This window comes from Penicillium psychrofluorescens (assembly GCF_964197705.1).
Source record: "Penicillium psychrofluorescens genome assembly, chromosome: 6".
Taxonomy (NCBI): Eukaryota; Fungi; Ascomycota; class Eurotiomycetes; order Eurotiales; family Aspergillaceae; genus Penicillium; species Penicillium psychrofluorescens.
Genome location: NC_133444.1, coordinates 2307336 through 2332047, shown reverse-complemented (window position 1 = coordinate 2332047; position 24712 = coordinate 2307336). Strand labels below are relative to the sequence as shown.

At 52.9% G+C, this 24712-nt stretch overlaps 11 protein-coding genes across 11 annotated transcripts; 6 read left to right on the top strand and 5 right to left on the bottom strand.

The window, feature by feature from the left end:
• Positions 1-558: 558 nt before the first annotated feature.
• Positions 559-3755, bottom strand: PFLUO_LOCUS9352 (uncharacterized protein; the record flags this gene model as incomplete). Its single annotated transcript, XM_073787171.1, has 2 exons — positions 559-3274; positions 3334-3755. 2 exons carry the CDS (start codon positions 3753-3755, stop codon positions 559-561), a joined length of 3138 nt encoding a protein of 1045 aa, XP_073643353.1.
• A 2589-nt stretch (positions 3756-6344) lies between these two features.
• Positions 6345-7160, top strand: PFLUO_LOCUS9351 (uncharacterized protein; the record flags this gene model as incomplete). Its single annotated transcript, XM_073787170.1, has 1 exon — positions 6345-7160. The coding sequence occupies one exon, from the start codon at positions 6345-6347 to the stop codon at positions 7158-7160; it is 816 nt and encodes a 271-aa protein (XP_073643352.1).
• Positions 7161-7930: 770 nt separating this feature from the next.
• PFLUO_LOCUS9350 (uncharacterized protein) lies at positions 7931-8362 on the bottom strand (the record flags this gene model as incomplete). Its single annotated transcript, XM_073787169.1, has 1 exon — positions 7931-8362. The coding sequence occupies one exon, from the start codon at positions 8360-8362 to the stop codon at positions 7931-7933; it is 432 nt and encodes a 143-aa protein (XP_073643351.1).
• Positions 8363-9435: 1073 nt separating this feature from the next.
• On the bottom strand, positions 9436-11014 carry PFLUO_LOCUS9349 (WD domain protein; the record flags this gene model as incomplete). Its single annotated transcript, XM_073787168.1, has 3 exons — positions 9436-10251; positions 10300-10460; positions 10513-11014. 3 exons carry the CDS (start codon positions 11012-11014, stop codon positions 9436-9438), a joined length of 1479 nt encoding a protein of 492 aa, XP_073643350.1.
• Positions 11015-11174: 160 nt separating this feature from the next.
• Positions 11175-12689, top strand: PFLUO_LOCUS9348 (phospholipase C type enzyme; the record flags this gene model as incomplete). Its single annotated transcript, XM_073787167.1, has 1 exon — positions 11175-12689. The coding sequence occupies one exon, from the start codon at positions 11175-11177 to the stop codon at positions 12687-12689; it is 1515 nt and encodes a 504-aa protein (XP_073643349.1).
• Positions 12690-12926: 237 nt separating this feature from the next.
• Positions 12927-13986, bottom strand: PFLUO_LOCUS9347 (thiamine metabolism- protein; the record flags this gene model as incomplete). The annotated part of the gene is made up of 2 exons (XM_073787165.1): positions 12927-13576; positions 13641-13986. The coding sequence occupies 2 exons, from the start codon at positions 13984-13986 to the stop codon at positions 12927-12929; spliced, it is 996 nt and encodes a 331-aa protein (XP_073643348.1).
• Positions 13987-14757: 771 nt separating this feature from the next.
• On the bottom strand, positions 14758-16594 carry PFLUO_LOCUS9346 (uncharacterized protein; the record flags this gene model as incomplete). The annotated part of the gene is made up of 5 exons (XM_073787164.1): positions 14758-15071; positions 15142-15469; positions 15533-16247; positions 16298-16331; positions 16390-16594. The coding sequence occupies 5 exons, from the start codon at positions 16592-16594 to the stop codon at positions 14758-14760; spliced, it is 1596 nt and encodes a 531-aa protein (XP_073643347.1).
• An 834-nt stretch (positions 16595-17428) lies between these two features.
• PFLUO_LOCUS9345 (uncharacterized protein) lies at positions 17429-19401 on the top strand (the record flags this gene model as incomplete). The annotated part of the gene is made up of 3 exons (XM_073787163.1): positions 17429-17464; positions 17524-17784; positions 17845-19401. The coding sequence occupies 3 exons, from the start codon at positions 17429-17431 to the stop codon at positions 19399-19401; spliced, it is 1854 nt and encodes a 617-aa protein (XP_073643346.1).
• An 810-nt stretch (positions 19402-20211) lies between these two features.
• On the top strand, positions 20212-21120 carry PFLUO_LOCUS9344 (uncharacterized protein; the record flags this gene model as incomplete). The annotated part of the gene is made up of 2 exons (XM_073787162.1): positions 20212-20637; positions 20707-21120. The coding sequence occupies 2 exons, from the start codon at positions 20212-20214 to the stop codon at positions 21118-21120; spliced, it is 840 nt and encodes a 279-aa protein (XP_073643345.1).
• A 676-nt stretch (positions 21121-21796) lies between these two features.
• On the top strand, positions 21797-22856 carry PFLUO_LOCUS9343 (Proteasome subunit beta type-5; the record flags this gene model as incomplete). Its single annotated transcript, XM_073787161.1, has 6 exons — positions 21797-21802; positions 21840-21947; positions 22018-22173; positions 22238-22286; positions 22345-22454; positions 22521-22856. 6 exons carry the CDS (start codon positions 21797-21799, stop codon positions 22854-22856), a joined length of 765 nt encoding a protein of 254 aa, XP_073643344.1.
• Positions 22857-23620: 764 nt separating this feature from the next.
• PFLUO_LOCUS9342 (uncharacterized protein) lies at positions 23621-24607 on the top strand (the record flags this gene model as incomplete). The annotated part of the gene is made up of 1 exon (XM_073787160.1): positions 23621-24607. One exon carries the CDS (start codon positions 23621-23623, stop codon positions 24605-24607), a length of 987 nt encoding a protein of 328 aa, XP_073643343.1.
• Positions 24608-24712: the final 105 nt, after the last annotated feature.

Here is a 24712-nt window from a genome sequence, read left to right as displayed (position 1 = left end):
ACATTCTTAAAAAAACTGCCAACAAAGAAGCACGTCAATATCATCGTATGTAGTACCGCAAAAAACCATAACTTGACATTCTCCAGTTTCAGTACCTTTGCAGAAAACCCGAAAGACAAACTTATACCTCGTTCCGTTGTGCATAGTTTCAACTCTTAGAAAACACGAGAAATAGAGGACAAATGATATGCGGGACGCATATGGCGCATCAGGGTTCCGCTGAACACGAGGAAGCTCCTTTCTTTTACTTCCTCGCGCTACGTCTTGTATCTAGAGTCGACTATACCCTTTCTTATATTGATTATTCATCTGGAAGACGCTGTCCTCTATGCACACGTGAGACCTTCACAGTCATTCCTGGCCTCTCGACCTTTGGTCCTGGGAACATATGCATCCGTTGACAGGAGTCTTTTAAGGGCGCGGAAGGGTGGGACTACGATAAACGGAACTGGTTGCAGCCGTCGGAGGGGTGGGGTTTCGAGGCTGAGTCAGTGATTTAGATTATTGAGACGCTTTGTGAAATGTAATCAGAACGAACAAGCCAAGACACATTTGGACTCAATTCATTCGGAAACTGAAAGGAAGATCCAAACGCTCGGTTGGGGTGACAATACTTTCAACGTAGAGCTCGTCGAGTAACCCAAATGGAGCTTCCCCCTTCTTTTCAGTCATGAGGCATTTGCAAACGTGCTCGAAGGAATCACGTCGATCGGAATTTGGAGATCGAGAGATAAGCTTCCCCCGAATGTCAACTAGGTTTGGCGGCTCTATTAGTTCCAGCAATTCCAGCAAATCAATAAGATATGTTTCCTGGGACTCTGTGTTCTTGTTGGCAGTCCTTTTGTCGATGCTCAGATCAGGATACTTGTGAGATCGCTTTCTGATGATAAATTCGACATCCTGATCAGCACCTGAGTCCAAGAAGCTCTCGAGAACGAGAGCTGTTTTTGAATATCTCTGTGAGAGAAATTCATTGAAATAAAGGTAGAGATAGAGTAGCCACACCGATATAGGACCCTTCGGAGTCATGAGGGTCCCAGATACCTGGTTTGCGAGAGTCGAGAACATCTTCTCCATGGCCACCATCTCCTTGGGAGACCTACCCTCGCGCAATAAATGTCTCACAAGGTCAACATCATCTGACCGCGATGCTACAAGAAGCAGGTTCGGCCCAGAAACCGAATTCTCTTTCTTCAGATGGCTGAGGAGACGGGGCGAAAGATATGAGTATAGACCACGAACCACAGTCTGGCAAAGGAAGCAGGGTTTTTGATCCTCCGATTCTCGGATTGTGAGCCAGCAATTGGCGACAGCCACCTCCAGATTTTGTCCCCGCAGATAACCTTTCCTTTCATAGTCTTGCCCATCGAAGGGCTCCGCAGGCTGAGCGTGGCCCGCAACGATTTGCCAGGCTTGTTCAAGGAATCCAGAAATCACATCGGTTTTCCCGGCCTTTTCGGCATACGTTAGAGCAGTGAATATAAGCTCGAGCTGCATTCTAATAGGGGACGTATACGGTGTCGATTTAGGGATCAGGTCTTCCTTTGATGGACGGGCAAACTTGAAATCAGCAAGTAACAATCGAATAATACCGACGTGGTCATTGAACTCTGGGACACGGCTTTGCATCTGGTCTCGTCGCGTGTTCAAGATGTAATCGCGTACGGTACGATGAAGAAAGTGCACATCATGTGCGAAATATTGGTGACTATCGACCTGATTTTTTCTGCTCGGTGTCATCTCAAGCAGGCCTCGTGAAAAACGGTCCAGAAGGCATGATACGCGAGGTAAGCTTTCGTCAATTTCAGCCTCCGAGCAAACTCGCATGGGTCGGTTCTCAGGAAAATTTGAATCATCCAGATCTTCTAGCCGTGAGTACGCCATGGCATTACGAATTGGTGGGCCCCAGTGGTAGACGCTTGGAGTGCTCATGAGAAACAGTTTGTCGGAGAGCGGCCGATCATCTGGGTCGACTGAGCCGAGGATCTGGTCGAACAGCTCATCTAGCCCTTTCGGCATGGCTTTGAGCTTCCTTTCCAAATCTTTCGCCGTGCCTTGATAACCTATGCTCCTCAAAAGTGAGCGGACCACTAGCCTCGCCCACAGGAACACGCCGTTTGCATCTTCAACGATTTTCAACACCAGCTTTTGATAGAAAGCTTGGACACGGTGGAAGTTGGGGTCTTTCTCGAACATTGCCAGGCTGAACTGACGGATATCCTCCCGAGTAAGCTCGTGTATACATATTTGATGATTCATGTTGTTCGCAAAGGTCTGGGTAAAGGGAATGTGCGGGCGGCTGCTCACGCAGAGTTTGATATGCTTTGAATCTGTCCAGTATTGAAGGTCCCGGGCCAGATGCCAGTGATCGACCTCATCGCCCTCGAACTCATCCAGTCCGTCAATCCAGAAACAGATATAGCCATCGAAGGAGTGACTCTCTTTCGTCAGACGACTTAATGCAGCTTTGACTTCTTCGAAGCTCATCGGGGTTTGCTGTGGAGGTGCAGCACCGGATGACAGCCCTTCCCAGAGACCAGGGAAAATTCGAGGGATTAGATTGGGGCATTGCGTGCATGTCTCAAACAGAAGGCTCCTATACAATCCTTCTAGAGACATTTGCAGCTTATCTCCAGAATTCCAGAAAAAGAACCGTGCGATGATCAGTTGCTTCCCCCCAGCCCATCGTTCCAAGCCTTGCTGGACTCGAGGAGATCTGGCAAGGAATTTCATCAAGGTCGACTTTCCAGAACCAGCCTTGCCAGATATGTGGAAAACGTGACATCCGGAGTTGAGCCAAGTCAAGAATGATTGTCGAGTCGTCTCCCGCATGGCTTTTTGGGCTGCTATTTGCTCTTCGTCTGTGTCTGGCTTCTCGGAAAGGTCCTTTTGATCCACTTTCAGAGAGGGCTCTTCTTCCACGATCCATGTAAATGTCCCACCTTCGGGATCTTCGATATTGTCTCCTCGACTGTACATGGAAGAAAATACAAGTCGGCTTAAAATGTGGTTTTCTTGAGAGATTGATTTGGTCGTGGACTGGAAGCTTGCCAAAGCGTCGCCCAATCTGGTTAGTGACGCTTCCTCGGGGCCGCTTTTTGCCAGGTTTGATTTATAAGGGGGTGGTGTTGAGGACATCGCTTCTACGAGAGTCGCAATGTCTTGATGCAACGCGTCCAGCTGTTTTGTCGTCTCATTTCGTAGTGATTGTCCCTCGTTTCGAAGAGCATCCAACCGGCTTTTCACCATGGAGTTCTGGCTCTCGCTTCTTTGGCTGTTACCATATCAGTAAACACGCGCAGATGTCTTTGGGGCTCCGTTAATCAAACAAACCTGAACATAACGTGCAAACGGATCAAGATCTCCGACTGATAAGTATTCAGACGTCGTTCGATAGCCTCAATATCCTTTTCCTTCCGCATGCTTTTCATCTTCACCATCATACCCTGCCATTTCGACCTCTTGTCGCCAACCTTCAGGCTTCGCAGCATTTGAAAAATTTCCCCGGACAGAACATGGCAGTTGGTGGCTAAGATGCAGAGCTGCTTTTCGTTTTCCGTCCTGGCAGCGACATCCGACACGAGGCTTTGGGTGATACCATTCAAATCTTCCACTAGAGCACTGAACTGGGCAACCTCCGGTGTCATCCCACTCGACGAGTCGAGAACTTTGTTCACTCCGGCAATGACTTTATATGAAAAGTCGATAAAGCTGATGATGTTCCCTGCAAGGCCGATAGCCGTGAGGGGGTCCATCGTGTCGGTGCACTCTGCCTATAGCCCTATATTTGGGGACCTTTAGGCGAGCAAGTCTTTTGTCACGAATGACGCATAAAAAACAACACAATGAAAGGGACGAGAGTTAAGCGACAACACACTGCCTCACGACGTGTCCGACTGACCGCGTGGGGGCCAAGTCAGCCCCGCGGCTCTACTAGCTTAATCCGCCGGCAGATCGAAGCTTCCGAAAATCTTTTTGCTCAAATACTCTTTTTCGCTTCTTTCTAAAAGCCAACTATCAAGTCAGAAATCGATCTTGTGTGTTCTACATTATTACCGGGTTGTTTGCGGTGATTTTCTACTCTATCATACTCCGGATGAGGCTTGATGGAAGCTCGTCGTTTTGAGAGTTGTTCCTCGGCAACACTTTATGTCTTGGAGTAAGCGATGATTCCTAGGAACACAAGGCGGTGCACTGGTACTGCAGTAGGCCCTGTTCCTCTCAAGTACCGAGTACCTTTTTCTGCTGGCAAGTAGCACCCGAGACACTCACAAGGAAAACCCGGAGCACGAGGTGGTTGTTCTCACTGCACAGATCTCCTTCATGGCCTAGAGGCCGCATTAAGGACTCGAATTGTTAAGGCTCGGAGACGTCGTTCATTGGAGACATAGCTAAGGCTCAGCCATAGGCAAGCGCCGGAATTACCGTCACCTAGCGTTGTGGTGTAGTTTATGGTAATATATTGATATAACTTTTTAATCGTGTTGAAATCCGTATATGTCACAAAGAATGCTTATCGGCAATAGCGTGCCAAAATCACAATAAATCCGAGTTGTGTTTAGGAAGATATGGTGGTATAGAAATGTAGTTTAACATGGTGTTTTGGGATGGTGGGCTTGCTAGGGAATCACGTGATGGAGAGAGGAGGCGGGTGGTTAGCTACGCTATAGACTGGGCAAGTTGAATTTGAGGATAGCAGTATGGAGTACTGTGTACTGTACCTACTGGGGTCAGAACTAGGAGTCGGACGGTCCATAACCAGAAATGTGGCGTTTCAAGGACCGAACTGGCCCAGTACCCAGGAGAGTATTGTCTCTGAGCCAGCCAGCCAGGCCGGCCTAAGTAGATTGTTTACACAGTCCAGAGTGAAACATATCCCTAACTAATTCCCCCAGTAACACTGCAAGGGACAGCCCGTTTGTTCGATTGATCAATAATCGTGCGGCCATCCGACGGAAAGGGCATAGTTCTGGGAATTGCCGCAGCGACCGACCACAACGGCGAAGTCTATACCAACTAATTAATTCACTGCACAGTGGGTAGGGGCTACCCCTGAAAAAATGGGGTTGTGCCTGTCGAATGCACCACCTCGGGACGTTTTCCTCCAGGAGCCCAATCCTCAAACCCTAGGTAGTAGGCGCCCACCCCCTCCCCTCCCTCTCCACCACAGGTACCAGTGGTTCCAGCAGCCACCTACCGGTGGGAATCATCCGGGTCCGCGCCGTTCCTGAAGCTGACATTTTCGCCCCTCAGCATGACACGAGACTGACCTCATCATTTAAATTATGTGGCCACCACCATGATGCTATATTTGCCATCGGCCCCCAAACCCGGGGATCTGCGAGCCTGCCTTGTGAAGAGTGTTGGCGCTCAAACCGTTGCCTTGGCTCGTTAGCACGGACTAGTGACAGCTTATTTGAACGAGAGTAAGCCCTAAGTGGAGGGGCCATTGATGGCGGGGGCTCTTCAGGAGCGCCTAATGGGTCCAATGGGTCCAATGGGCTTACAGGAGCCACAGAGCGACGGGGATGTGGGGCACCAGGATGCAGGAGGCAAGGGAGTTTCACGTAGTGAAATAGGGGCGGCGGCAATAATCATTGGGGCCGGCCCTCGGATCGACTGAGATTGGGATTGGCGGCAGGTTTGCGTTGGGTTCTGGATTTCCTCAGGGGAGAGTCAATCGTGTTCGGCAGAGTGCTCAGTCACTCGGTGAATCACTTGGACAGCAAGTCTAGACTCTGCTAGTGTATACTCATTCTGGCAGGTGCTGGATGCGATACACTTGGTGTGTCAATTTATTCGGGTCCATCCAATCACTGCTCCGCCCCTGAAGTGATCCACGGTACTATCCCAGCGTCTGCAGGTCTGGCCAATCAAGGACATTCGGATAGATCATCGTATCCACGGTTACGTCGTCCTGCCAAACCCGATCGGGCCTAGCTGCAAGGAACCAGACAGGGGTCAGCCAATCGCCCATCGCGCGAAGTCAGGCACAGGGTCCGGATGGAGACTTCGAAATAGTACACTTTCGATTCCCCCGGCAGGGCCAATCGGGGATCCTGGCGCGAGTTCCACCAGCGTGTACATTTATCTCATTTAACTCCCGTCCTCGTCGCCCTTTTTTTCTGTTCCTTCTTCATCCTCCCGGTCCAAAGTCATTCCTTCCTTCATCTAACTATACTTCCTGTGCCGTGCGCGGAAGTTGGAGTCTCTCCTTTTATACATCTCCACAAGACTGCTTCGATAGCGTCGCCCTTCCTTTCAACCACCTTCTCCCGAGAAACAGGCTTTCTCGGTTTTTATACCCACTTCCTTTGCTGCTGCAGAAGAAAAACCAAAAAAAAATGCCTTCCTTCAGCAACTGGTTCGCCGCCGGCCTGATGGCCACCTCGGCCATGGCCATGCCGCATGCGCACGTCAAGCGCACGACCTCCAAGCGCGGCGCGGCCTACAACGACGTCGCGCTGGTCAACTCCCTCGGCGGCAGCGGCGCCGTGGGCTGGGCCTACGACTGGTCGCTGGGCAGCTTGCTGGGCAGCACCACCGGCCTCCCCAACGGCGTCCAGTACGTACCCCAGATCTGGGGCACGAGCGACCTCGACTCCGTGGCCACTGCCGTGAATACCCTCCTCCACAGCGGCAGCCAGTACATCCTCGGCTTCAACGAGCCCGACATGACCTCGCAGTCCAACATCGACCCCACCGACGCTGCCAACTACTACGCCACCCAGATCGTGCCGTTCAAGGGTCACGCCAAGCTGATCTCGCCGGCCGTGACCTCGTCCATGACTCCGGGTATGGGCCTGAGCTGGTTCGAGGAATTCATGGGCGAGGGTGGCTCTTCGTGCAATCTGACCGGTCTCGCTGTGCACTGGTACGGCGATACCGCCGATGAGTTCACCACCTTTGTCCAGCAAGCTATGAGCACGGCGTCCCAGTACGGCCTGCCCGAGGTTTGGGTGACGGAGTTTGCGCTCAACGCTGATGTCAACGGCGTCGTCGACCCCGACACCACCAGTGCCTTCCTTGACAGCGTCCTCCCCTGGCTCGACGGCCAGGATCAGGTCACTCACTACTCCTACTTCATGACTGCTGAGAACTATCTCGTCACTGATGGGAGCCTCAACTCGGTTGGCAACGCTTACGTTTCTGCTGCGTAAGCGTGAGCTTGCGCTTGGGGATATGTTTTCTTCGGACAAGGAAAGACATATATGTATGATGCGAGGACACCGAAAGGTGGAAACGAGCATACGAATCTCTCTTCCAGCGTCGTTCTTTTTTTCCAGGTGTATGTGTGTGAGGGAGGTATTGGTTTATTTTCTGTGTATATGATCTAGCACTTCGGAGTTTCTATTATAGGTCTCGGGAGTCTCAATTAAATATCCAGATATTATGCTGAATTTTGTCTGTTCTTTCCACTTTGTAAAAAAGTATCGACTGAATGTGGTAACTGTGAAGTCCGTATGGATGATGGATGGGGTCTTGGCTGGGTCTGGTGGGTGGATTTCGGCCCCTGGTCTGGACTCACCCGTGGAACCGCAAATTTGGGTGTGGGTGTGGGTGTGGGTACTTGCATCTACGTACCGTTTACTCACGACCCTCTTCTATGTAAGGAGATGGCTGCAATTCTACTTGGGAGTGGGTATGTTCCACATGCTTAGAGAATTTTTTTTAATTAAACGTCCTGTCCGGCCGCGGGAGTTGAAAAACTTTGAAGGACAAAAGAGGCAAGAACTGGCGCCATTGATGGAGTTTCAAAAGAGTAAGCGCAAAAAAAAAAAAGGGAACCAGAGTAATAAACCAGAAAAAGGCGACAGAGGACTGGAATGTCGAAATGCAAAGACAAAAGATGAATAGGAAAATGCTCATGAAAAATGGAAAACGAAGAGAACTGCAGTGGCGGCAGTAGAACGAGGTGTAGCAAGTGCGGCTAGTACTGTTCCTCGTGAAGCAGTTCCACAAGTTCCTCTAGAACTCGTTTCACCTGATCATTGCACGCCTCAACTCCGTACTCCAAAAAAGCGTTTTCCATATCCCAGAATAAATCATACTTAGCGAGTATCTGGCGACATTCACACTTCCCACGCTCTTTAGGGTCAGTATCAAGTCGGAAGAATTCCCAGACTTTGATCCAGTCCTCGCTCTTCCCGTAAAAAAATCCCTCAATGTCAGGAAATTCCTTGATCGCCTGCCATTTGAAAAAATGCAAGCCGAGGACATCCGCAATCGCTGTTTTGTCGTCTTCGTCTTTTGCAAATCTGAAAGCCTCCTCCAGCTTGTCGAAGAACCTAGCCCTCTCCCGGGCATTCGCATCGGCGAAAGTGGCGCCACCAATGAGGTAGGTCGGCTGAGTGGCTGACATGTTGAATTGCGGATTTCAAGTTGAATTTTCGAGAAGCAAGTCGAAGAATCAAGCTGGCTGCAGTTTACTTCGAAAGGCAAAGTGCAGGAACAGCACGCGACTGAAAATTGCGCCGATGGCGAATGAGGCCGGTAGAAGAGAAAAAAAAAGAGAACGGTTGAGTCGCAATGAAGATGGCGTATTCGGTGAATTGAAATCGAATCCGTTGCAGAAGATCCGCGCAGTGAAGTCGTGAGATAGTTCAGAAATTGAGTGAAGTAAGGAAACTGAGACGATGAAGAGTCGAGTTGTTGCTGAAACCGGGTCAAAGGCGCTGTGACCCTGGATATGCGTGTAGAGAAGGATTGAGATGATTCGAATTTGATAGAAAGACGAACGGTCGAGATGAAGGAAGAGTAAAGTATATCGTAGCTTGTCTCGGGTTGAAATCGAGATCCTGGCGGTAGATGAGCGTGAGCGGATTGTTGAGGTGGTGAGAGATTCAGAGAGCTGGAATGACGGCAGTAGACAAAGAAGGAATCAGGGCACAGCTGGATTCAGGCTGCGTGCGTTGTGATGGATGAGCAAAGAGAAAGATTGAGATGATAGCGTGGCTGGTAGAGGTGAGGTGAGGATAATGTAGTCGAAGTGAAAGTCAACTAGTAGAGAGTTGACGAGTCAAAAAAGAGAATGGAGGGTGAAGATCCATGTCTAGTTGAATTGAGAGTGAGCTTGTTTGAATATGTTGGAGAGTTGGCTGCGGCGCTTTCACCGACAAGACGTGAGAGAGAGGAAAGGGGAGTGAACGACGATAGTAGATGGATACCCTTTCTCGGCAAAACCTACGCGGATTGAATATCAGCCAGCCGGAGGGGATCTTCCAGGTGGAGATTTGGAAAAAAAAAAAGTAGTAAACAAGATTCATTGTCTGAGACTGCCTCAATCCCAGAATGCAGCCATGTTATGCCTGGTATAACACAATCCTATGCCCTAATACACCGAGAGAAGATGCAGACCTATTCAGTAGACTCCCAACACCAGGGTATTTCCGCATAAAAGAAACCACCGAAAAGAAAAATCGTAACAACACCCCCTTAAGTCTCCATCGCATCGTCAATAGGAGTATCAGCCGCGGCCGCCGAAGGAGGCGCATCCGTCATGGCATTGTCGCCGTCAGCGTCGTTATCCGGAGAATCTCCATTGCCGTTAGTCGTCGAGGGGGCCATCTCGGTGTCATCTTCGGAAACCTCCTCCCACACGCGAATGGTCTTGTCCAATCCAGCGCTCACAATGAGACGTTTCCCCGCAAGCGTGCCTGTATGCACACCCAGCACAACATCGGTATGCCCCTCGATCCGCTGCAGAATCTTCTTGTTGACAAGATCCCAACAGATAACGGCGCCGTCTTCGCTGCCACTAACGACGAATGCATCTTCCGGCGCACCTGGGAGGCCGTACCGGCCAAATCCCCCGCCCAAGCTGTACTTGACGTTCACGTGGCCCTGATAGGTTTTGATACAGCGGCTTTCGCGGTAGTCCCATAGCCGCACGCAGTCATCCAGTGTCCACGCGAGGATATATTTGCCATTGGGCGAGAACTTCACACATGTCACTGGTGGGTTGTCTTCGTGGACAAGTGTGCGGAGACATTGGCCAGAGGCGGTATCCCAGACACGGATCAGTCCATCTGTTGCGCATGAGACGACCATTGTGCCGTCGCGGATGAAGTCGACCCCGTTCACGGGATCGGAGTGGGCGGGTAGAGACTTCATGACCCGTCCTGAGCGCACATCCCAAATAAACACGGCCTCGTCGTAGGAGCCGCTGACTAGAATGTTGCCCTTGGGGGAAAAGGCGATCTGATAGACGTAGTTGTGATGGCCAACGAGGGGTCTTGGGTGTGCTCGGCCCTATATGTGATTAGCGTGGAGAAAAGACCGACGGACACAGATACTTACTGTAGACACATCCCACAGACGAATTGTTTTATCGTCCGACCCAGATGCAAGGGTGTTGTCCGGGTTCCAAGCAATCGCCGACACGCCCGCCAAGTGTCCCTCGAAGTTGAAAAGAAGCTTGCCTGTCAGCGTATCCCAGACCTTGACAGTCCTGTCGGCACCTGCAATTGAATCAGCTATATTCCATTGACCTCGAAGCAAACCAAAGCATACCTCCACTTGCAATCATGGAACAATCTGGAGAAAATTGCACTGCAGAGACACCGCGCAGATGCCGCTTCAACACAAACTTCTCCCTGTAATTCAGCCGCTCCGGCTTGGGAGGCGGCGGAGGAGGAACCGGTGTAGCCGAACGATCCGACATTTTATCTTCAGTATGTCCTTCCTCGCTGTTCATAACCCGTCCGCCAATATTGTCATCCGATTGGCCTTCCATCTCGTCCGGGCGGTTCACAGGCGACGGACTGCGGGTTTCATCGGGGCGCGAGCTGCGCCAGTAGTCGTCTGCGTCGACTGCAAGCTCATCGGGACTCTCGGAATCCCGGTAATGTCGTTCACGGCGATGTGATTGCTGCGGCGTAAAGGCCTTTTGAGCAGTCCAGCTGGCCCGCCGGCGCTCGGCCTCGTCGTGTTCTGAGCCGGCCGCCAACTCATCAGACGAGGATTCGACGGGCGATTGAGCGCGCTGGCTCCGACGGCGATTGCGGGACTCCATCGGAAAGACAAAGACAGGAGGCAAACGCGTGCAGAGCGACAAAGCGAACCAGATCAACGCGATTTTTTGTAGAAATGGAAGGCGGTGAGTCCGAGTTCCATCATCATCATCGACTGACCCCAACTTTCTTTTAGCTTCAAGTGTACACAACTCAGGCCCGATGGCCTCCTCGTCGATACCCATTGAGACACCTACGCAGATCCGTATTCTCACTCTCAACTGCTGGGGTCTCAAGTTTATCGCCAAATACCGCCATGAACGGCTATCCGAGATCGGGCGGCAGCTGGCGCTGACCAGTCCGCCGCCTGAGATAGTCGGCCTACAGGAATGCTGGACGCAGCAGGACTACGAGAGCATTCGACAGCAAACACGGCACATACTACCATACGGCAAATTCTACTTCGGAGGCATTTTCGGCGCCGGCCTGGCCATTTTGTCGCGATGGCCTATCGAGGAAAGCAGCATGTACGCATACCCATTGAACGGCCGGCCCACCGCTTTCTTTCGTGGAGACTGGTTTGTGGGTAAAGGAGTGGCGTGCGCGAGAGTCCGCTTTGGCCGCGGCATCGCCGATGTCGCGGAGGTGTTCACCACGCATCTACATGCCCCCTATGAGCGCGAGCCCAACGACTCGTACCTGTGCCACCGCACGGCGCAGGCCTGGGAGATCTCCAAGCTGATGCGTGGGGCCGCTGAACGCGGGCACCTGGTGATTGGCCTGGGCGACTTCAATATGCTGCCGTCCTCCTTTGCCCACCGGCTCATCACGGCCCAGAGCCCTGTACGCGACGTCTGGCGCGAGCTGCACCCGGACTCGTCCGTCGGCGCGGCCATTGACGCCGTTGAAAAGGCCCGCCAGCGACCTATCCCATCGGCCGAGTTTAATATGACCGAGAACGGCGCGACCTGCGACGGAGCCTTTAATACCTGGCGTTGGTCCAAGGCCATGCGCAAGCAACTCGACAAGGGGGAGGATGTCACCGTTGACAAAGATGCTCCTGACCCGCGCGCCAAACGACTAGACTATATCTTTGTTGGTGACGGCGGCTACGCTCCGGAGTTTCCTCCCTCGCGCTGGTCGGTCGAGTCTGCTCGTCTGGCCATGACGGAGCGCCATCCCACGCTGCGCTGCTCGTTGAGCGACCACTTTGCCGTCGAGGCCGTCATCACTCGCTCCCCATCGGCCAAAACCTCATCCCTAACACAGTCATATCCCCCCTCCGAACCATCCTCGCCAGCCCTCCACAAAACCACTTCTACCTCCCTAGCACCCAACGCCGCCCTCACGCCAGAAACATACGACCTTATCACAGAGATGATCCACACTTATGTGCGCCGCGAACGCAGCCAGCGCCGCTGGCGTCTCGCGCACTTCGTGGTATCCATCGTGGTTTCCATTGGATGCATGGTCGGTGTATGGTGGGTCGGCAGCCGTACGTACATCGGATTCGTGCTGGTATTGGTGAGCACGCTGAATTTCGGCGCGGGCGTTATTGACGGGTTGATTGGGGGCCTGTTTGTATCGAGTGAGATACGTGCTCTCAAGGAATTTGAGTGGGAGGTCGCTAATGCGAAGAGATTGGTTATGGATGCTGAGGCTAGGGAAGGTGTTGGTGCTGTTGGCACAGGCGCTGGTCGTCTTTCTGGTGAGACTGAGGGACATAAGGCTGAATGATGGCGAGTCTTTGCTGGGGGTTGTATAGTTATAGTCGTCATAGCACTGGACAATTAATCAATAGTTGATAAATCTATTTTCTATTTTCTTGAGATGGATGGCCAGTTTAAATGAGCGTGGGTGATATTATCAGAGACTAACTAAGCCGAAAAGTTCCAATCCAAGCAGCCATCGAGTGGTAGAGAGTGAAAAGAGGCCAGTAAGATAACGACAGCGACTAATGATGTCTTGGAACATCTACTCAGCACACTCGCGCTTGCGCGTCTCGAAGACACGCAAAGCCTCCTCGGCAGCCTTGACACCACTCATAGCCATAGCCCCGAAAGTCGGGCCCATGCGGTTGAAGCCATCAATCTCCGACAACTCCATACCACCGATGATAAGACCCTTGGCGACCTCACGGGTGTTCTTGACAATAGCATCCTCGGCAGCATTCATATCCAGACCACGCATACCGCCAAGCTTCTCAATCGCGCTCATGGAGACAAGACGCTTCGCGCAGAAAGCGCCAAAGGGGCCATCATGGCCCGTCGTGCTGACGATGATCGGCGCGTTGATGGTGTTGGGGTCCATGCACGAGTGGTCGTCGTGGTGCATGGTGACGAGCGTCCAGTTGACGACCACGCCGGCGAGACGGACGGAGCCATCGACGTCCGGCCGGGTGATCAGGTCCTCGACGCAGGTAGCGTTGAAGAGCTTGACGTTCGGGAAGGACAGCACCTTCGACAGGAGCGTCGAGGTGAAAAGGGCCGCGTGCTTGACGACCACAAAGTTCGGGTTCGAGGGCTCCTCCTCGAAGGGGACACCCAGTTCCGTCAGGAAGGCATCGGCTGGTCGGCGGAGGACCATGGCCGAGAAGAGCTGGCCGCCGAGCCAGGCACCGCCACCTTTTCGGGTATTGTTAGAACTAGAGCCATCTTGGAAAGATAGACAAGGAAACAAAGGACTAACCAGGCGAGACCGAGGCCTCCAGAATGGCAATCTTCAAATCCGGACGCGCCTTAGCGAGCACGTAGGCGGTGCTGAGACCGCAGGACCCGGCGCCGACGATGACAACGTCGCTCTCGGCGTAGGTATCCAGGTCCTGGAAGTAGCGCCGGGTCATGGCGCGCGAGACCTGGCTCTCGCGGATGGGGGCGAACTTGAACTCGTCCCATTTACCGCCGAACTGCTCCAGGAGCTTGCTCTGGTCCTGGCCGGTCAGGGTGGTGGTCACGGCCCCGGGGACCACGACCTTGCCCTTGACGCCGGTGGGAGCGACGGTGGTGGGCTCGAACATAGCAGCTGGGGGAGACATTTTGACAGTCGAAAGATGATCAAGGGATCAAGTCAAGTTGGGGTAACTTGTCACCTATGTTAGTCTGCATTGCTACAAGGGGAGAGAGGAGAGGGGGGAAGGCATGATCCTTTCGCTGGTATTATCCAGATCAAGTTTTGACCGTATATTCTCAGAACGAACCCATCTGTCATGTGTTGTCGAGGACAAACAATCGGATGGGAACGAACACCGGCCCACGCCCAAACGTTACCTGAGATAGGTAGTACCTTGATCCCTGAGAGATAATATGCCCAGCCAAAGTGGTTCCATCATGGCATCTTCCTTTCCTTGGGAGGAAGGGGGGGCAAGATGTACTTGTTTGGGTCTGGGAATAATGGTCAGCTCGGATCGAGCATGTTAGGAGCCATAATTACTTGTGTTGGTAGATTGAGATTGAGAGTCGAAGTGGGATGAGGAGGAAAAACGCAAAGGAGGGGCAGAGCAAGCCCTAAATATGAACTATGAGGTGACCAACCCCACCCAACCTTATTATTATTGGTCATCCCCGACTCTCTCCGGTCTTCGGTGAGCTGCGAAGGGTGAGATGTGGGCCACGAAAGGACACGCGACCAATAATTGGAGGATTACAGCCAGTGTCTACAAACCAATTGGACGGGATATATCACCGAGACAATGTTCATGGATGTGTGACAACCAACTCCAGCACTGACATCATAACCCGTCATCAATTCATGAAATCCAAACAATAGACAAGGGTATACATAGTAGATCGAGACACAAATAATATAGTTACAGCACATAGCGATAGTCGGCGCCGTAATTTTCCACCCCCACAGGAATCTCAGCCTCCTTGGTCGGATCAGCCTGGACGCGGGGCCCGTACTTCTTGTCAAGCTTGCGGTTCTCCCACACGAGCAGAAGGCGAAGAGACAGAGCTAGCACGCTGGTGAAGAACATGAACGCGGCGCAGATCCACATTCCCTTGAAATAGCGCGGGGCCTCATCATCGGGAAAGATATTGGTGCCCAGGAAGGGGCCACATTGCCCAATGACATTGAGCAAGATGATGCCTCCTCCACGCCGGGTATCGGAGCCTTGGTTGTCTACAAGCCAGTCAGTCAGTTAGGACCAACCCACCCAAAATTCAACAACAGGAAGACGGTGGAGACTCACTCGTAACCCACGGCAGGATATTAGCGATCGCCGGGAAGATTCCACATGCCGCCAAAAACACCCCAAAATACCGCACGCCCACGGAACTGCAGGCGGCAAGCAGCACATACCCCACACCACCCATCGCCGAGAGGCTTGCGATTACGAGTCCACGCTGCTGGATCCGATCCGCCACCCAGGTGGTTCCAATCGTCACGAGAAACGAGGCGAAGAACGGCGGCGCGGTGAGACCCTGCGCATCAATGGCTGTGAAGCCCATTTGGTTGAGGATAGTCGGCAGGAACACGGGCAGAGACGAGAAGCTGACATTGCAGCTGAAATACATCAGCTATACAGAGGAGGCATTAGTGCTTGCTGTGTGTGTGATACAGTGATGTTTGAAAACGCTTACCGCGGTGAACCATGCTTTGGGATCCGCGAGGGTCTCAAGCAGCTCTCTCCACTGCACCTTGCCCTCCTCTTCGCTTTCACCGGTCTTCTGAAACGCACGGGCACGAGCGACTTGCTTTTCCTCCTCGGTGAGGAACTTGGCTGTCGCAGGGCTGTCTGGGACGAAGAACCAAGCCAGAATGGCCGCGGCGCAAACGGGAAGCCCCTCCACCAGGAAAAGCACCCGCCATTTCGCCAATGCAGGGTGCCCCGAAGTGATACCGTAGGCCAGCGCTCCCGCGAAAGTATTCGCCAGCGGCGCAGCGGACAAAAAAAGACCGCATCGGAGACCGAGCTCGTGGCGCTTGTAGAAGAACGACAACAAGTATGGCACACCGGGCCCAAACCCGGCCTCGAATGCACCCATGAAAAATCGGAGTGCCATCATCCCCTGCCAATTTACGGTTGCCGCCTGGCACGTTGCAACTAAACCCCTAATTCCATGCCCAACCGTGTCAGCGATAGTCTTGTACATTTCCGCTTCCGGGGGTGGGGGCACGTGGGGAGCATACCATCCGAACACCACAATGGTCGCCCATTGGTGCGGTTTCATGATCTTCCACATGAGCGCCTGGAATTCAAAGATAGTGTAGGAGATGTAGAAGATGGTCAAGAGCCATGGGTATCGATTTCCCGTCAGGGACAGATCGGCCGTCATTCCCGCAATTTTCGCATTGCTGCCGAGCGGTTAGTAAATCCTATCACTATGTGGCGCAGACGCACGAACCCGATGTTGCTTCGGTCGAGGAAAGCAAGTAGATCTAAAAATTCCAGGCAATGTTAGACACAGATCTTTTTCGGCAGGGGTGTTGATCATACAGAAAAAGGCCATTATAGTCGGGAGGCGCAAATCCAGCTTTCGCAGCACTCGGCGTTCCACCTCCGGATCGATGGCTGGGACCGCCGCAGAGGGCTGCTTCGGACCGGCCTCATGATGGGAGGGGACTCGCTTTTCGACATCCTGGTCTGTGGGAGCTCTCTGGATTGCGTCGTCGGAGGGCTCAGACTTGCCAAAAAACCCCATGGCGTATCGAGTGAAAAAGGAATAGAGAGTAAATGTCTGCTAGGAAATACGAAGGGCGAGGGGGGTGTCGGGGGGGAGAACCCCGACTTATACGTGTGGGGGAAGCGAAAGAAAGAAACGCGAGTTGGGGTAAACTAGCGGTGATAGTCCGCAGCCCAGCGAATAATAATGTCGGCGGCCGCAAAGATGGAGCAAGACCATTCATTATTCATTTGCTGCTTGGCGATTCGCGGTGGACCTGGAAATAATGGACCCTCAGGTCACTTCCGGACTCGGCAATCGAGGCCGGGGAACGAGGAATAAATTCACTGGCTGAGGAGCTGGAGTAAAGCAAGCTTCAGCCAACTTTTTGGAGTCATCATACGCGTTCCCCACAATAGCGGCCACGGAGAGAGGCCCGGGAGCCGGCATCGGCCTCGGTTGCTTGATAGGCTGGAGAAGTATTAGTTCTTGTTGCGCAACTATAGTGAAAGGATACCGTGAAGCTGCCCATAGCATTTTGAGCCTTATAATCCCTGCGATCAACCTCAGCTGGGAGTCTTCCAGTTTGTCGGAGAAACGAAGGAAAAGCAGCACTAATGTCCCCAGTAGATGCGGCGAGTAGGGAATGAAATTGACGCCTGAGGTGTCGTGCAGTCCTGGTCTCTCCCACCTCCCGCAGCGCATCGCTCCCCCATCGAAAATTCCCGCGTCGCGTTGCCAGGAGCTTCCCAGTTGACTCTTGACCGGCCCTCTTCCATCGAATGTATCTTCGCTAACCCCTTGGTGTCATCTAACTGGACTTTGCGACTCCATTGCCTGTAATATTATCCCCCGCAGACGGGATTGGCCACGATGGACGACCCGGCGACTCGTATCCCGGGGCAGCTGGTAAGACCACCACCAGGCGCATCGGAGAGACCTGACTGACCCCGTCGCTATGATTGCAGCTCCCCCATATGCATCTGGTTTCGCGCAACCGCTTTCCTAGCATGCATATGATGCCCACCGAGACCGCCGTGGAGTACCTGACTAGCGCGCCCCGAGTCTGTCAATCACAGCCCATGCACTGGACCTTCCTGGATGGCCCTGCCGATGGTACCGTCATGCTCACATGGCAACCTCTCGCCCGTCTTGGCAACAACTTTGCTAGCGACGGCTACGTTTGGGCTGATGCCGAGCAAGCCTTCACCTTTGAAGCCCGCGGTTATGTACGCGACGCTAGCCCCCGATCAAATTGAGAATGAATATCTAACATGAGATTATTATAGACCGTGGAAATGTTTCTTCACCGCAGTGGTTACCATCCCCCGAATGAGGCCGTGGCAGCTCACTGCCGCAAGCGCTATCGTATCCTGTCCTCCAAAGTCCCCAACAACAACGCGCCTGCGCCAGACCCATCATTGTGGATTGTTCACTACTCACGGGCGCCTGCCAATGACCATATTCCCGCAAATCGGATTCCAGTCTCGCCACAGGTCCAGGGGATGATGGCCCAGCGACGCTTCCTCCAAAGCCAGGGCCAACTTGCCCGCAAAGATTTCATGCTTCACGACCGCAACAACTGGCCGACGATCAATTTCCCTCCACAAATGGCGCCCCAGGGCTTCGCGCAGCCACAAGCAGGCTACCCTAATGCTGCTCCTGGACGGCCAGGCTTCTACCCGCAACCTGGGCATCCTGGGGCGGCCGGACCCGGTGCCGCTGCAGCTAAAGGCCCTCGCGGGCATCGCGCTTCTTCTGCAGCTATGAATGCTGCGGCCGCCGACTTTGCCATGGAGGATGAGGATGTGTCCACCGGTGACATGATGGATCTTTTGACGCCACGCGAAGTGAGCAAGATGCGGTATCAACAGCACCACGAATGGATGGAGGAAATCTTCTCGTCACCATACGCCATCACGCAGATCACACCCGTTTCCCTAGGCCTGGGTCGGAAAGGAGAGCTGGAGTCGTTGACAGCAGGCTTCTTTGATGCTCCCGTCGGCACCTCCACTGGAGAAGGTCAGGAGGCGGGTGATGCACCGCAGGCAACTAAGATGGAACCGGCCAAAGCCGAGGAATTTGCGGATCGCGTGGCCAAGAAGGTGGCCGACATGACCACGGAGATTGAAAAGCTCAAGAAACAGCACGCGCTCCGGATGGAACGCTTCAACCAAACTTCAGTCTTCAAGGAGGCCGAATTGCGCCTCCGGGATTCTGCTGCTGATCCGGCCAACACCGGTGCGGAGGTTTGGAGACTTGAGGGGCGTATCGTGGTCCCCACCGAGGAGGACGCTCCGCAGGTGGAGTACATGGAAGAGAAGGCCAAATACAAGGTCGACGACGTGGTCCGGGATGTCGAGAGCGCCTACAAGAAACAGATCGTTTCCGAACCCAAGATCTCGTGCGTCGAGAAAGGTGGATTGCTAGAGAAGATCGAACCCGAACACAAGGACGACGACGATGCCATGGCCAGCGACATGCTCATGGACCAGGCTGATTCTCACCTGCTCGACCAGTTTGCCGCAACGGACGCCGACATCTCTGGCGATGTGGACATGGATCTGGGCGGCGGCCAGCTACCGGGCAATGGCGGCGAAGCAGGCGATTGGGTGATGGTCAACGACGAACATAAAGCCCAAGGTCACGCAGCGGGCGACTCGGGTCTGGATGGCGGGGGCTTCGACTTCACCAACATCGACAGTGCCGGCGATGCGCTCGCCGCGTACAGCGAGCAGAATGACAGTCTTGACCTCCCCGACCTGGATAACTCAGCGTTTGGGGATGCATTCCACGCCTCGGACAATGAGCACTCGCACGATCTCGACACAGATGAAATGTCTTAGATGGGGGTGAGGTACGGCTGCAATGCACGAGGCGCTTTTTGGGGATTGATTCATTCTGTGATTAGCAACACTGCGGGCCATGCAGTTTGCTCTCTGGTGTTGTGTTTTCTTCTATCTGGGGGGTTTATATGGGTTGTATGGCATTTCCTCGCGGTTGATATGTACTATAAGGCCGGAACATGTGTGGCTCTCGCCTTGGCACATTCGAATATCATTTAGCTTCAAAAACTGGAATCGCCCGGGATCGGGCTCCCTCCCGCTTTAGAAACAAAGCGTTGATCCGCTATACTACTGGCTTGTAGCAAACATATACGTGCACTGAACTGCTATTCAAGAATTGTAAATTACTGCCAGAAACCGAGGAGACGAGGGATAGGATGGAAACTTTAATATGATCGGAAGTGAACGGATCCCAATCCTGACCAGAGGTGTCTATAGAACTAAGAATACCAGGATTAAAGTTGGAGGATGGTTGTAGTTCCCCACCGGCTTCTCTGCAAACGGCCAACCGCAGGCCATGATCTCAACGATCGTTCATGACGTCAACGCACGAGCCACCGGAGAGGCAGTTCCTCTAAATGTCATTACCCATCATCCCATTAATTGCTAGGGAAGGTGCTTTTTCCTTTACTTCCCATCGCACCTCTCAAATCCCTACGCAGAAAATCAAACCACCATGTACGTACTCCTCACATCATTATCATAATAATCACTAAACCTATCAAAAGGAACCGCGCACTCTCCATCCGATCGCGACGCGATCAAAACCACGGCCGTTCCCGGTTCGGCATCTCCACGCTCCGCGGCAACATGGCGCCCGAGCTTAGCCGCAAGATGGGCCGGCTGGTGAAGAGCGAGAACACCGCCATCGGCGCCTACGAGGCTGCCGGCCGCGAGCGCACCTCCATCGCCGCACAGCTGTCCGACTGGGGCGAGGCGACCGATGACGACGCCATCTCCGACGTCTCCGATAAGTTGGGCGTCATGATGGCCGAGATGGGCGAGCAGGAAGACGTCTTCGCCGCTAACCTGGAAGACTACCGCGGTGTCCTGAAGCAGATCCGTAATATGGAAAGCTCGGTCCAGCCCTCCCGCGACCAGCGCCAGAAGGTCACCGATGAGATCGCCAAGCTCAAGTACAAGGATCCTACCAGTACCCGGCTGGTGACACTGGAGCACGAGCTCGTGCGCGCCGAGGCGCAGAACCTGGTTGCCGAGGCGCAGCTGTCCAATATTGTACGTAAACATTCATGTCGCACAGTTCCGGCCACTCTCCTTGCTAACCACCCGAGGTACACGGTGTAGTCGCGCCAAAAGCTCAAGGAGGCCTATGACATCCACCTGGCAGCGGTGATCGAGCGTGCCGAGAAGCAGGCGATTCTCGCCCGGCACGCCCGCCGCCTGCTGAACTTCATCGACGACAGCCCCGTCGTGCCCGGCGATTCCCGGAAGGCGTACGAGCACGAGGCCGACGCGCGCAAGGTCCTGGATGATGCCGAGAACGACATGCGTGCGTGGCAGTCGTCCGTCGAACCCATTGTCTCGGCATCGTCGGCCGCGGAAGGCTTGCCGGACCGCGATTCTGATGGCCTGACCACTGGCTCGGGCGAGGTGGTGGAGGGCGTTTCCTTCACTGAAGGGACTTCCAAGAGTGTGAAGAGAGCGGAAGCATCGGGGTCCGGTGCACTCCAAACTGAGGCTGAGCCGATTCCTGCCTAAATATTTCTCCCCTAATTGCCTTTTGATATGTCTTCACTGTTAGTAACGTTGCACTGTCTTGTGTTTTGTTTCTCGGGATGGAAGACTGGGTGAGATGGGACTGGTAGCCAAGGGTGTTGGCAGACGGTGATTGAGAATGGGTTCTGTTTGAATATGCGTATTGTATGTGGCCGTCATTCATTGTTGTTGTACAGTTTCAGTCCGAGTGTTTTGTTCTCCGTAAGTCAGCACCACGTGACCCCCCAGGCGCCGAAGTGACGCGGAACCTCTCAAGCTCCATCGAAGCTCCCATCCCCCCAATCCCTCCATCACCTCTTCATCCATCCTCCTTCCCTTCCTCACCCTCTCTAGTCCCTGTCATATTGTCCTCCACACACAGCCATGGACAAGCTAGTCGCCCAGTACTCGCGCCCGCGCCACCAGAATGAGTTCTACTCGGAGCAAGAGCAGCTCGATCTCACCGAGAGCCTCCCCCCCTCTCGCTCAAGTTCAGCCTTCCTCCCGTCGATAATGTGAGTTTCCCTGTCGCTGGAGATAGCAGTGTTTGCGTCCGGATGGGCTTGATTCAGTTGGAGTCATCATCGTCGCCAACTGAACGTCCAGTCGAGCTACTCCCTACCTGCCCAATCATCCTGCCGACGAAAAGAAATCCGCAATGAGAGACCGCACTCCTTTGATGAATGTGAATGAGCCATATGCTGATATTCTATTCGGAATAGCACTCTGCCTTCCTGCGCGCCATGACCGACGACCACTCCAACCCCAGTTGCCCCATCAAGCTCGCTCACGGAACAACAACCCTGGCCTTCCGCTTCCAGGGCGGCATTGTACGCTACCCCCTCTCTTTCTACTGCCGTATCCTTTATATCCATGGGCCACGCTAATGCCATCAACCAGATTGTGTGCACCGACTCCCGAGCAACGGCCGGCAGCTGGATTGCTAGCCAGACGGTCAAGAAGGTCATTCCCGTGTCGCGGTTGAGCCGGGGCGAGGACAAGGCATCGGACAAGCCCACGCCTGGTCTGCTGGGTACCATGGCTGGTGGTGCGGCGGTGAGTTTTTTGTGTTCGGGCAATTTGGGAAGTTGGTTGCTGACTGAAGGCCTCGAAAAATTAGGATTGCCAATACTGGTTGAGATATTTGAGCCAGCAGTGTACTCTCCACGGTATGTTTTGTCAAATGGGCTGCCATGATGGAATTTGGTTGCTGATACAGACTCCCAGAAATCCGACACAAGCGCCGCATCACTGTTGCGGCTGCCTCGAAGATCCTCGCCAACTTGACCTACGCGTACAAGGGGTACGGACTGAGCATGGGAACGATGCTGGCAGGGGTATGTTTATACCTACCAATTCCCTCCCTCCTTAAACCACAAAACGACTAACTCCAATTCATATAGATGACCCCGCAAGAAGGCCCAGCCCTGTACTATATCGACTCGGACGGCACGCGACTACCCGGCAACATGTTCTGCGTGGGATCCGGCCAAACATTCGCCTACGGTGTGCTGGACGCAAACTACCGCTACGATCTGTCGGAGAAGGAGGCGCTAGACCTCGGCCGTCGGGCCATCCTGGCCGCTATGCACCGCGACGCCTACTCTGGTGGCTTTATCAATTGCTATCATGTCAAGGAGGAGGGCTGGGTGCACCACGGCTTCGACGATATGAATCCTATCTTCTGGAAGACGAAGCTGGATCATGGCGAGTTCTCGAATGTTACCTCGCAGCTGTAAGCTCGGGTTGTGGCTTGGTGAGAAGGTTGGGTGAGGTTAGACGAGATGAGGTTAAGAGAGAACGGGCTTTGTATTATTTGATCTGTTTGAATTATGGGGAATGGAATGGGATTGAATGGAATGGTTCTCTTAAATGTTTGGGTTGAAGTAAGCTGTAGGGGTATTCTATTCTCTCTGGTCAAAACAAATTCGTCACAAGAGCCTACCCAGATCGAGAGAACGTCCCGTCATGGGACTTTTCCAGGAGGACAACGGTCTCTTACTCGCCAAGGATCTGACTTCGTGAGATGCATTGCACTGCAAACTATATACGCCCAAAGAAAATGGATATGAATAGTACACATAGAATATGAGGACCTGTGAAATTGGCGCCGAAAATGGCCGCATTTAGGCCAGAAACGGCCGCCTTTCCACCCGTAACTTCCAGCGGCGAGTCGCCGCTTGACCACTAATAGCAAAATAGTATAACATACCTACATCACATCACAGAAACACCTCCAAGCTTTTACTATCATTGGCTTTGTATTTTGCTCCCCTAGAAATGCACAAACTACTTGTGACTGACCGAAGTGCAAACAAATACAATGGCGCATCAGCGCTTTCCATAGTAGGCACTAAGTCACTTCAATGAAATTTTATAGTACTGTCACCCCAGGCTACACTGTCATGTGCTTATTATTTTATCTTCACCGCTAATTTTTGTAGTTGCTTCTCCTTCCACCTTCACTTCTGTCCCCTATTCTTCAGAACAGAATTCAATAGAAATGTCTCAAAAAGGCCAGAATGACTTTAGTCAAGAAGTCGTTCGGTGTCGTCAAGAATATCAAGAGATGCGCCAAGCTTCGAACCTCTTCCCTCCAGCTACCAACCCTATCCTCGACATGACAAACTCACCACCTGGAGAGAAGCCATCTATGACAATTTGGTATGAAGATGGCACGGAAATGGGTACTTCTGTGCGTCTATATGACATTCCTGGTACACTGTCAGGTGACATCTTCCGACTTCGCAAAAACCTACCCTCTGCCACCGGCCCCTTTGAAGTTGAGGGCAACACTGTCCGCCAACTTGACCACTGCTTGGAACCCCCTGAGCCTAATGAAGATGATTTTGAAGATATCAGCGACCTCATCACAGAGTTGCCACTCATCAACGTTGATACTGAAAAACACTTTGTCAAAAAGGGAAAATATCGCAGTGAAATTGAGAACTTGCTTCGGTGTCAAGGCGGCTCATGCCTGGGCAATCCACTGTCTCCCCGTATAGTCAAGTTACTTGGGAGATCTCATGATGGGCAGTTGGTCTTTCAGAAACTGCTAGACTGCAGACGTGTGCTTGCAGATGTCTCCTCTCTCAATATCTACAAGCGCTGGATTCTTGATATCATTGAAGCCCTTAGTTGTCTTCACTCCTTGGGCATTGTTCATCGCGATCTGCGTCTTGACAACTGCCTCTTCTCAGAGAACGGTGAGCGTCTCACTTTGTGCGACCTCGAGAGCCGGTGGGGACAACGTGCAGCACCAGAAATCGCCAATGATGGATTGGATGTAGGATGGACTACAAGTTCAGACATATTTGATATTGGGAATTGCATCAAATGCATGGTCTATGCAAATTTCCCTATAACCAAGTATGTTGAGTGGGTTGTCCCTTCCCCACTTGACGCTATTGTCGAGGCCTGCATGCGTCCAGTACCAAATACCCGACCATCATTAGAAGAATTGAAGACCATGGTAGAGTCTCTTGAATGATGGGTAAACGATGAGGAATCCAGGAAGAAAGCTTGTGGAGGAAAAGCCTATTGTACTGAAATATTTTCAACCCTCACTGTAATAGGAAATTCACAGGTCCTTGCT